The sequence below is a fragment of the Amblyraja radiata genome, chromosome 1 (genome assembly GCF_010909765.2).
Source record: "Amblyraja radiata isolate CabotCenter1 chromosome 1, sAmbRad1.1.pri, whole genome shotgun sequence".
In the NCBI taxonomy this organism is placed as follows: domain Eukaryota; kingdom Metazoa; phylum Chordata; class Chondrichthyes; order Rajiformes; family Rajidae; genus Amblyraja; species Amblyraja radiata.
In genome coordinates, this window is record NC_045956.1 from 13,107,762 (window position 1) to 13,119,963 (window position 12,202).

Below are 12,202 nucleotides of genomic sequence, written 5' to 3' on the forward strand. Positions count from 1 at the left end.
TCATCCTGGTATTTAATTGCAAGAAATTTATATTACAGATACTGCTTTGGTTTGGCTGAAGGTTTTAACAAAACTAAGAAATGGGGGAGATATATTTCTCAATACACAGTGATTTACACTAATTAATTTACATTTTTATAATCAGTACACACCTGAAATATTCTAATTTATGTTATTAGATTGGAATGATACTTTTCTTTATGCCAAAAATAAACTTTTTCCTCATGCTTTCTCTTTCAATTGCATCAAGATAGACTCACTAACAACAAAGGGAAACTGGTTGGGACTGTGCTTTTCTCAGTAACTTTGTACTTTGTCATGTATGTGTTTTGAGATTTCTTCCAATCCCACTGTGTATCCCTCCAGAGCAGTTCCTCCTGTTCTCAACTGAAGTGCTAAGATTATTTTTGTGTGATCTAATTACAATCTGTGAAGTTTTGCCAGCTCAGCGGGAATTTTATTTGGACACCAGTTTCTTTGTGAACAATGTAAAGTTAAATATTTATTATTTTAGCACATAATTCAAGCCCTTGCTGCAGGCGTCAAATTTAGCATGCCTTGTTTACCTTAGTAACAGAACAATTTCATGCCAAGTATCACTTTTCACTAGGGGTGAATTTAACAGGGTCAGGATTTAGCTTGATCCCCTGCCACCCACATGACTTGAGAGCAGTGAAAATTAGGGAAGACACAGGCTTGGGCATCTGTTAACCTATTTTGTGATGATTTAATTTCAGATATTGTGTTGTGCTGCTGCAAGTAAGAATTTAATTGTTCTGTTTGGGACATATGGCAATAAAACACTTGATTCTTGACTCATAATTTGCAATTGCTATGAGCTGGTTGCACAAAACTTAATGTAATAATTCTTCAATGAGTGACACGGATAATTGCTTTTGAGCATGCCCATAATTCAGGAGGAGGAGAACAGCAGAATATGACGTGAGGTTTACATTTATTTTTGCATTATAGGTCAAACAGTGAAATGTGGCGATACTCTAGTAGTTGATGTTTCCTGCAAGAACTCTTACCTGGTTTTTCACAGTATCGCGGTGTTGACCCAGGAAAACAGGAAAGAAATCGAAACGAATACTGCGAGTGATCATCTTGCATGTGAAGCTGAACTGTGTAATGCTTTGGCCAATCTTCAGACCACGAGTGACCCTGGAATGACCCTTCAGTGCATGCTTGAATCATCAGAAATAGCCCGTCTCAATAATACTCATTACAATGATCATTTCAAATCAGCTCTAAGCAGTGTATTATCGTCATTAATGCCAATGGACAATGGAACCCATTTCTCACAGATTGGGGATGACAGAAACAGAGATATGAATTGTGAAAATACCAACTTCCATAATTCTTCAGATCCAACCTTTGACACGTTGTACCTGTTGGATGTATCAGAGGGGTTTTCAATGTTGCCATTGATTGCTGCTAAGCTGGCACCCATTAAAGTTTTCAGTTCCTTGGAGAAAACACAGCAGCAAGCTACACTAAGCACTCTAGCAGAATCTAACAACATTTCCAAAGATCAGCTCGAGTTTTGGCATAATTATCTGGACGATGACTCTACATTATTACAAAGGCCTCAGTCAGGCAAACTTTGGAGTGTGATTATTCTCGATTCTATTGAGACGTGTGGACTTGTACGTCAAGGCCTAGTGGAGAAAGCAGCTCTTGCTAGGTATGTCTAATTTTCATTTGCCTATAAACTTCATGTCCTCTAGAAACAACAAACTTAATTAATGATAACAATGATAAAAATGAGAGAAAATCATTAGGCAAGTTTATTGTGGCCTGTAACATTTTGTTGCAGAAATGTGTTTAATTCTCCAGGCCACATCTTTATTCACCATAGGGCCCGTGGCCTGTTACACAGTTTACTGGTATTACTGACTTAATGTGCGTGTATTTTAAATTCCCTTAATTCACAAAACGTGGTTCTTTTTCTACATTTACTTAGCAATAAGCTAAAAGGAAAAACTTCTGGCCTAAATTATTCAGACTAAGCAAACAAATAACATAAAACATATTAAGATTCCCTGACTCAACTGCAATAGTTGAAGAGTTGCGGAATCATAGATTGATCCTTCATGTTATAAGCATTGATATGAAGAGGTATAGAGAGATGGGAACAGCCTGGCCCTTTAGGATTCTGGCATAGTATAGAGCAGAAGAAAGAGGCAAAGCTAGGGCTACCCGGGGGGGGGGGGGTCTGATATTTTTATGTTTCAGACATGATAGATGCGGAAAAGAGTTGGAGGAGTTACGCTACTAATCAGGGAGACACACAGAGAGGACATATTGGAGAGTTTGCCCGCTGAGGTGATATGGGTGGAGCTTAAAACAAGAAAGGTGCAAGCGCTCTAATGGGATTGTACTATGGGCTCCCCGATAGCAAGTGGGAGATAGAAGAATAGATATGTACACAGATTACTGAAAGATGCCAAAGTAACAGGGTTGCATTAGTGCATGGATTTAACTTTCTCAACATTGACTGGGACTTATTCATTGAAAAAGGCTTACATGAGGCAGAATTTGTAAAGTATGTCCAAGAGGGTTTCTTGAAACAGTATGTGGATAGTTTAACCCGAGAAGGCTGCACCTTGCAGAAAGGTACCAAACTGGAGTAAGACTAATTATAACGTTATTGGAACCCACTGAGTTCCTCCAACAGTTCAATTGTTTTGATTTGGTGGTATTTAGGTCCTTTGGCATTAAAGGTATAAATACATGTTTTTAAATCAGCTCATCTCTTTAGACCCTGTAAAGTATAAGTTGGTGCTGATACCAATCTACATTGGCAGAGAGGGATATGTGAGGTGAGTTTACCCATGAATCATCTTAAGCCTGTTTAAATGTTTGTTTTTTTAGATGTTTGCTTCGACCTGAAGGAAGATTGTTGCCTCAGTGTATAACAATATATGGAATGCTCATCGACTCTGAGGCTTTACAGCAAGAAAGTGCTGTTCAGGGAAAAGAACCCACATTGGGGTTCAATATTGCACCTTTCATCAACCAATTCAAGGTTATTTATTATTATTATGGTGTGAATATTATGCACGTTTCTGTTTTTTTCCTACAGTGAATTTATTCTCTTTCCCCCTACAGGTACCAATCCACGTATTCTTGCATTTATCCACTTTACGTTATGTTCAACTCAGTGAGCCAGTGGAACTATTAAAGCTGGATCTGTTGGGCCTCGTCTCTGATGAAGTGTGCAGTGAAATCAAGGTAAAGTGTACTTCTAAAAGTTGTTATTTAATGTAGCAACTTTGAATTCAGGTTTTGTTTTAAACTTGTTTACAGCTTTATATACTGATAACAAAATGAGTGCTACTCTTTCGCAATAACATGTAATTAGCAGGGAATAGTTTCCTCTTACATAGAAACATAGAAATTAGGTGCAGGAGTAGGCCATTCGGCCCTTCGAGCCTGCACCGCCATTCAATATGATCATGGCTGATCATCCAACTCAGTATCCCGTACCTGCCTTCTCTCCATACCCTCTGATCCCCTTAGCCACAAGGGCCACATCTAACTCCCTCTTAAATATAGCCAATGAACTGGCCTCAACTACCCTCTGTGGCAGAGTTCCAGAGATTCACCACTCTCTGTGTGAAAAAAGTTTTTCTCATCTCGGTTTTAAAGGATTTCCCCCTTATCCTTAAGCTGTGACCCCTTGTCCTGGACTTCCCCAACATCGGGAACAATCTTCCTGCATCTAGCCTGTCCAACCCCTTAAGAATTTTGTAAGTTTCTATAAGATCCCCTCTCAATCTCCTAAATTCTAGAGAGTATAAACCAAGTCTATCCAGTCTTTCTTCATAAGACAGTCCTAACATCCCAGGAATCAGTCTGGTGAACCTTCTCTGCACTCCCTCTATGGCAATAATGTCCTTCCTCAGATTTGGAAACCAAAACTGTACGCAATGCTCCAGGTGTGGTCTCACCAAGACCCTGTACAACTGCAGTAGAACCTCCCTGCTCCTATACTCAAATCCTTTTGCTGTGAAAGCTAACATACCATTCGCTTTCTTCACTGCCTGCTGCACCTGCATGCCTACTTTCAATAACTGGTGTACCATGACACCCAGGTCTCGCTGCATCTCCCCTTTTCCTAATCAGCCACCATTTAGATAATAGTCTACTTTCCTGTTTTGGCCACCAAAATGGATAACCTCACATTTATCCACATTATACTGCATCTGCCAAACATTTGCCCACTCACCCAGCCTATCCAAGTCACCTTGCAGTCTCCTAGCATCCTGTTCACAGCTAACACTGCCCCCCAGCTTAGTGTCATCCGCAAACTTGGAGATATTGCCTTCAATTCCCTCATCCAGATCATTAATATAGAAACATAGAAACATAGAAAGTAGGTGCGAGAGTAGACCACCAGGTCCGTCGAGCCCGCACCGCCATTCGCTCATGGCTGAACACTAAACACTAAATATATATTGTAAATAGCTGGGGTCCAGCACTGAGCCTTGCGGTACCCCACTAGTCACTGCCCGCCATTGTGAAAAGGACCCGTTTACTCCTACTCTTTGCTTCCTGTTTGCCAGCCAGTTCTCTATCCACATCAATACTGAACCCCCAATGCCGTGTGCTTTAACTTTGTATACTAATCTCTTATGTGGGACCTTGTCGAAAGCCTTCTGGAAGTCCAGATACACCACATCCACTGGTTCTCCCCTATCCAAGCTACTAGTTACATCCTCGAAAAATTCTATAAGATTCGTCAGACATGATTTACCTTTCGTAAATCTATGCTGACTTTGTCCAATGATTTCACCACTTTCCAAATGTGCTGCTATCCCATCTTTAATAACTGACTCTAGCAGTTTCCCCACTACCGATGTTAGACTAACTGGTCTGTAATTCCCCGTTTTCTCTCTCCCTCCCTTCTTAAAAAGTGGGGTTACATTTGCTACCCGCCAATCCTCAGGAACTACTCCAGAATCTAAAGAGTTTTGAAAGATTATTACTAATGCATCCACTATTTCTGGAGCTACTTCCTTAAGTACTCTGGGATGCAGCCTATCTCGCCCTGGGGATTTAACGGCCTTTAATCCATTCAATTTACTCAACACCACGTTCAAGTTCAAGTTCAAGTGAGTTTATTGTCATGTGTCCCTGTATAGGACAATGAAATTCTTGCTTTGCTTAAGCACACAGAAAATAGTAGGCATTTACTACAAAACAGATAAATGTGTCCATATACCATGATATAAATATATACACACATGAATAAATAAACTGGTAGTGCAAATAACAGAAAGTGGTTGCTAATAATCAGAGTTTTGTCCGAGCCAGGTTTAATAGCCTGATGGCTGAGGGGAAGTAGCTATTCCTGAACCTGGTTGTTGCAGTCTTCAGGCTCCTGTACCTTCTACCTGAAGGTAGCAGGGAGATGAGTGTGTGGCCAGGATGGTGTGGGTCCTTGATGATACTGCCAGCCTTTTTGAGGCAGCGACTGCGATAAATCCCCTCGATGGAAGGAAGGTCAGAGCCGATGATGGACTGGGCAGTGTTTACTACTTTTTGTAGTCTTTTCCTCTCCAGGGCGCTCAAATTGCCGAACCAAGCCACGATGCAACCGGTCAGCATGCTCTCGACTGTGCACGTGTAGAAGTTAGAGAGCGTCTTCCTTGACAATCCGACTCTCCGTAATCTTCTCAGGAAGTAGAGGCGCTGATGAGCTTTTTTGATAATTGCGTTAGTGTTCTCGGACCAGGAAAGATCTTCAGAGATGTGCACCCCCAGGAATTTGAAGTTCTTGACCCTTTCAACCATCGACCCGTTGATATAAATGGGGCTGTGGGTCCCCCTCCTACTCCTTCCAAAGTCCACAATCAGTTCCTTGGTTTTGCTGGTGTTCAGGGCCAGGTTATTGCGCTGGCACCATATGGACAGTTGCTCGATCTCACTTCTGTACTCTGACTCATCCCCATCAGTGATACGCCCCACAATAGTGGTGTCGTCAGCGAACTTGATGATGGAGTTCGCATTGTGGTTTGCTACGCAGTCATGGGTATAGAGTGAGTACAGCAGGGGGTTGAGCACGCAGCCTTGAGGTGCTCCCGTGCTGATTGTTATTGAGGCTGACACATTTCCACCAATACGAACAGACTGTGGTCTGTGGACGAGGAAGTCGAGGATCCAGTTGCAGAGGGATGCGCAGAGACCCAGTTCTGCGAGTTTGGTAACCAGTTTGGAGGGGATGATTGTGTTAAATGCCGAGCTGTAATCAATGAATAACAGCCTGACATATGAGTTTTTGTTGTCCAAGTGGTCCAGTGCGGAGTGGAGGGCCAACGAGATCGCATCCACCGTTGATCTGTTGTGGCGGTATGCGAACTGCAGTGGGTCCAGTTTTTGTCGATGTAGGAGTTGATTTGCTCCATGATCAACCACTCAAAGCACTTCATCACCACCGGCGTTAGTGCCACTGGTCGATAGTCATTGAGGCACGTCACCTTACTCTTCTTGGGCACCGGTATAATTGATGCCCTTTTAAAGCAGGTGGGGACCTCAGACCTCAGAAGTGAGAGGTTGAAAATGTCCGTAAAAACTCCCGCCTGTTGGTCCGCACAGGTTTTTAGAACACGGCCGGGTATACCATCAGGTCCAGGTGCTTTTCGGGGGTTCACCCCTCTGAAGGATTTCCTGACATCGGCCTCTGTGACTGAGACTGAAATGCCATCGCAGCGAATGGGGGATCGGGAAGGCACATCAGTATTCTCCCTGTCAAAGCGTGCGTAAAACGCATTGAGCTCGTCAGGGAGTGATGTTACACCGGCATTCGAGCTGCCTCCTGGTTTTGCCTTGTAGGAGGTGATTGCATTCAGACCCTGCCACAGCTGCCGAACATCTGTCTCGTCCTCCAGTTTGGAGCAGAAGTCCCTTTTGGCCTTTTTGATGGCCTTACCAAGGTCGTATCTGGTCTTCATGTAGGCCACTGTATCTTTGGATGTGAATGCCCTGTGTCTGGACTTCAGGAGAGTGCGGATCTTAAAGTTCATCCAAGGTTTCTGATTGGGAAACACTCGGAAGGTTTTTGTAGGGATGCAGTCCTCCACACATTTCTTTATGAAGTCTGTAATGACTGTGGCATATTCGTTCAAGTCCGTTGCCGAGTCCTTGAACATTGCCCAGTCTACAGACTCCAAACAGTCCTGGAGTTGTTCTTCTGCCCCCCCCCCCCCCCGACCAGCTCTGTGCTGTCCTCACTTCTGGGGGTGCGCTCTTTAATTGCTGCTTGTAGGCAGGAAGAAGCAGCACCGCGGTATGGTCGGACTTACCGAAGTGAGGGCGAGGGATAGAACGATAGGCATTCTTGATGGTGGTGTAGCAGTGGTCGAGGGTGTTAGGTCCTCTGGTGCAGCAGGAGACATGTTGGTGGAAGTTGGGGAGTGATTTCTTGAGGTTCGCCTTATTGAAGTCCCCAGCAATAGTGGTAAATGCCTCGGGGTAAGACGTCTGGTGTTTGTTGACCACGGCGTGCAGCTCCTCCAGTGCCAGACGGACGTCTGCCTGGGGTGGGATGTAGACCGCGGTCAGGATAACGGAGGTGAATTCTCTCGGGAGGTAGAAGGGACGGCACTTCACCGCCAGATGTTCGAGGTGTGGAGAGCAGGAGTTGGACAGGACTGCCACGTCGGAACACCACGCAGAGTTGACCATGAGGCAGACGCCCCCTCCTCTCCCTTTCCCAGATGCCAGGGTACGGTCCATGCGGTGGATGGAGAACCCTTCAGGCTGGACCGCTGAGTCTGGGGAGCTGGGGGTGAGCCATGTCTCTGTGAAACAGAACACAGAGCATTCCCTCAGCTCCCTTTGATAAAGCAGTCTTGCCCTTAAGTCCTCCACTTTGTTTTCAAGGGACTGTACATTAGCCAGTAGGATAGTTGGGAGAGGGGGCCGAAGTCCCCTGCGCTTCATTCTGACCTGAAGTCCTGCCCGACGGCCACGTTTCCGGACACAATGGAGGCTTCCCCTTTGTTTCCAGGTACTGTACTTGCTGTACCTGCTGTTTCTGCGGACCTGCGCTGGAACGGGGATTCCCTCACAGACGGCAGCTCCAGCTCCGTAACGAACGGGGGTTCCCTCAAAGTCGGCAGCTCCAGCTCCGTTGTTGCTGGGAGATCCAGCCCGTCGGCTCTGGGGGACATCCCGGCGTTTCAAGGTACAGTACCTGTGATCCACAGTCGGGTCGGGAGTTCCACAGCCAGCATGGGAAAGTTTAAAGTCCAGGGTTCCCGCAGCTGCGGGAGATCGCGAAATTGCGAGAGCCTTGATGTGCTCCAGCAGGTTGTCCGAAACGGCACCGATTTCTGCCGTTTTTCTGATCCAGGTAAGTTGTTGGAAGTTGTAATTGAGCCTTTTATTTTCCGGAGCTCCGCAAAAGTCGCCGCAGGCAGGCGCCATCTTGAGAACAATCTCAGCGTCCCGACTAACCTGGATTTCACTCAATTCCTCCAACTCCTTTGACCCGCGGTCCCCTGCTGTTTCCGGCAGATTATTTATGTCTTCCTTAGTGAAGACGGAACCAAAGTAGTTATTCAATTGGTCCGCCATATCCTTGTTCCCCATGATCAACTCACCTGTTTCTGACTGCAAGGGACCTACATTTGTTTTAACTAATCTCTTTCTTTTCACATATCTATAAAAACTTTTGCAGTCAGTTTTTATGTTCCCTGCCAGTTTTCTTTCATAATCTATTTTTCCTTTCCTAATTAAGCCCATTGTCCTCCTCTGCTGGTCTCTGAATTTCTCCCAGTCCTCTGGTATGCTGCTTTTTCGGGCTAATTTGTACGCATCATCCTTCGCTTTGATACTATCCCTGATTTCCCTTGTTATCCACGGATGCACTACCTTCCCTGATTTATTCTTTTGCCAAACTGGGATGAACAATTTTTGTAGTTCATCCATGCAGTCTTTAAATGTCTTCCATTGCATATCCACTGTTAACCCTTTTAGAATTAATTGCCAGTCAATCTTGGCCAATTCACGTCTCATACCCTCAAAGTTACCTTTCTTTAAGTTCAGAACCATTGTTTCTGAATTAACAATGTCACTCTCCATCCTAATGAAGAACTCAACCATATTATGGTCACTCTTGCCCAAGGGGGCACGTACAACAAGACTGCTAACTAACCCTTCCTCATTACTCAATACCCAGTCTAAAATAGCCTGCTCTCTCGTTGGTTCCTCTACATGTTGATTTAGATAACTATCCCGCATACATTCCAATAAATCCTCTTCCTCAGCACCCCTGCCAATTTGATTCACCCAATCTATATGTAGATTGAAGTCACCCATATTAACTGTTTTGCCTTTGTTGCACGCATTTCTAATTTCCTGTTTGATACCATCTCCAACTTCACTACTACTGTTAGGTGGCCTGTACACAACACCCACCAGCATTTTCTGCCCCTTAGTGTTTCGCAGCTCTACCCATACCGATTCCACATCCTCCAAACTAATGTCCTTCCTTTCCATTGCGTTAATCTCGTCTCTAACCAGCAATGCTACCCCACCTCCTTTTCCTTTCTCTCTATCCCTCCTGAATATTGAATATCCCTGAACTTAAAGTGAAACGGGGACTCCACTGACTATAAGATACTCCTTGCAGTGAATATGAATGGAAAATAAGAACATAAAACATCATAAATATGGGAGTAGATTACCCTCAAGCCTGTTCTGCCATTTGGCTACTCTGCCCAAAGCCTCATCTCTGGGCCATTTCTTCCTCTTTAAATACCCCTGATGATCTCGCATCAAACCCTCTGTGGTAGACAATTACACAGATTCACCATCCTCAACAAGAAGAACAAATTCTACTCTAGCTCTGTTTACATGTTTGCAGATGACACTACTGTAGTGGCATTGATCTGTCGAACAGAAGATACAACACCTTGAAAGCATGTACCACCAGATTCAGGAACAGTTTCTACCCCTCTGTAACTGTAATACTATAACATTATGCTCTGAACTCTGGTATTTTTCTCTTTGATGTATGTACTTCTCTTTTGTACTTGTATATAAGACCATAACCCACAGGAGCAAAATTAGGCCATTTGGCCCATCGTGTCTACTCCACCATTCGATCATGGTGATCTATTTTTTCCTCAAAACTCAATGTTCCCGCCTTCTCCCTATAACCATTGACACCCTTACTAATCAAGAACCTATCAATCTTTGCTTTAAAAACACCAGATGCCTTCGCCGCCTTCTGTGGAAATAAATTCTGCATTCACCAACCACTGGCTAAAACAAATTCTCCTCATTTTCATTCTAAAATTGCATCTCTTTATTCTGAGGCTGTCGCCTCTGGTACAATGGCTTGATTATACTCATCTATAGGATAATTCTACTGAATAGCATGCAGAGAAAGCTTTCCACAGCATCTTGGTACATGTGAGAATAATAAACTAAACTAAGACATCCCTATGCTCTTCTGTCTGAATGACAGACCATGCCTAAACTTAGAACTGTCTTTTTAACTATTGCAGACAATCCATGGTAAATATTACATGGACAAATCAAAAATATAATGATCTGTGAATGAGGAACTGTTAAATGCTCGGAAAACCTTTAATTCATCAAGATGATGATGATGATGATAATGAAAGATACATATTCTAAGATTAATTTCAATATCTTATGGTTTATATTTAAAATTTGTCTTTACATTTGAAAGCATTAATTGAAAGTTTCCCAAATTTCTCACACCAAAAGTTTCTCAAATCTGATGTAGACTTTGTCAATCAAAACACTGCAATGGTAATGACATACACCTCACTCAGAGTAAAATATGTTATAACTTTCTAACCAGTGATTGAGGGAATTAACAGTTGGCATATATTAACCAGTGTTGCAGAAAATTATAATTCTCATCCTTTCAATACTTAAGGCATCTCCTAGTAGCATCACTCAAGCACATCTAGCCATACAACACTTTGAAAACTGCATTCACGCGATCCTACATTTGCATTTATCTCCAATATCCTCCACAGTTCCATTGTCTGGACTTAAGCATATCTGCTTTAAAATGTTAAAGTCAATTCTGCCACCATATTTCCTGGTCTAACCTTTATGACTTGGTGACAAATCTTGTGTGAGGGGATTTCTGTGAAGCATTTGGGATGTTTTGCTTTGTTAAAAGGCACAACATGAGTAATTGTATGTTGTACATCATGTAATATGGGCTCTAATAAATTCAGACTTCTGGAGATTTTTGATGTTTTCAAGTGAATTCATAATATTGCTTGAAACAAATATAGTACGTTTGAAATAACTGCTATTAGATAAACCTACCTCTACAACAGAAGAAAATGATAGATACAAAATGCTGGAGTAACTCAGCGGGACAGGAAGATTGCAACCTTCACGTGGTCTGACCTGTTTCGACGAATGCAATCCACCCAGCGTGCACAATCAATTAAGATCAAATATAACAAGTTGTCCTACAACTTTAGGCTGTGCACGCCATACGCAAGAAGAAGTGGGACAGGCAGCATCTCTGGATGGAAGGAATGGACGATGTTTTGGGTCGGGACCCTTCTTCAGACTCGACCCAAAATGTCACCCATTCTTCTATCCAGAGATGCTGCCTGTCCCGCCGACTTACTCCAGCATTTTGTGTCTATCTTTGGTGTAAACCAGCAAAAGAGCTGCTACAATAGATGGCATTTTTAACCAGTCCACTGCAAAAGCTGGTTGTAAACTGGAGGAACTTTTGACCTATATTTAGCCTTGATTACTATGTTTTCTGACATATTCATCACAGTACACTAATTTCAGATTCACTTTGTTTGAACATATAGGTTCAAGTGCACTCTTCTGGAAGTTTAACAGCAATTCCATTTTGGTATGAAATTTATCTGGATATGGACGTCAGTCTGAACACATGGTGTGAATCTTCTCATTGGAAGCAGGCTGCCTTTGTTCTGAATAATCCAATACAAGTTAACTCAGGAGATGAACTTTTATTAAACATTTGCTATCACAAGAGTAATATCTCAATGACTGTAAACCACGTTTAGCAATATTTTTTCAGTTAAAAAGATTTTAATAGAATCGGTCCATTTCCTAGTGTAAAGTATCCCTAAAAAAAGGGCAAGTTAAATGAATTAAAATTTTCATGAATTAATGAAATTTATTTCCATAAATAAGACTGTCTATTTGAATT

General features: G+C 42.9%; 1 protein-coding gene across 1 annotated transcript in view; it reads left to right on the forward strand.

Moving 5' to 3' along the window:
• prmt9 (protein arginine methyltransferase 9) overlaps positions 1–12,182 on the forward strand; it is a 50,262-nt gene extending 38,080 nt beyond the window's left edge. Inside the window, exons 9-12 of the mRNA XM_033017822.1 lie at positions 973–1,687; positions 2,878–3,031; positions 3,115–3,237; positions 11,838–12,182. Of these exons, the coding sequence (XP_032873713.1) occupies positions 973–1,687; positions 2,878–3,031; positions 3,115–3,237; positions 11,838–12,056 (1,211 nt within the window). The 3' untranslated portion in view covers positions 12,057–12,182. The remainder of the gene's footprint in view (positions 1–972; positions 1,688–2,877; positions 3,032–3,114; positions 3,238–11,837) is intronic.
• Positions 12,183–12,202: the final 20 nt, after the last annotated feature.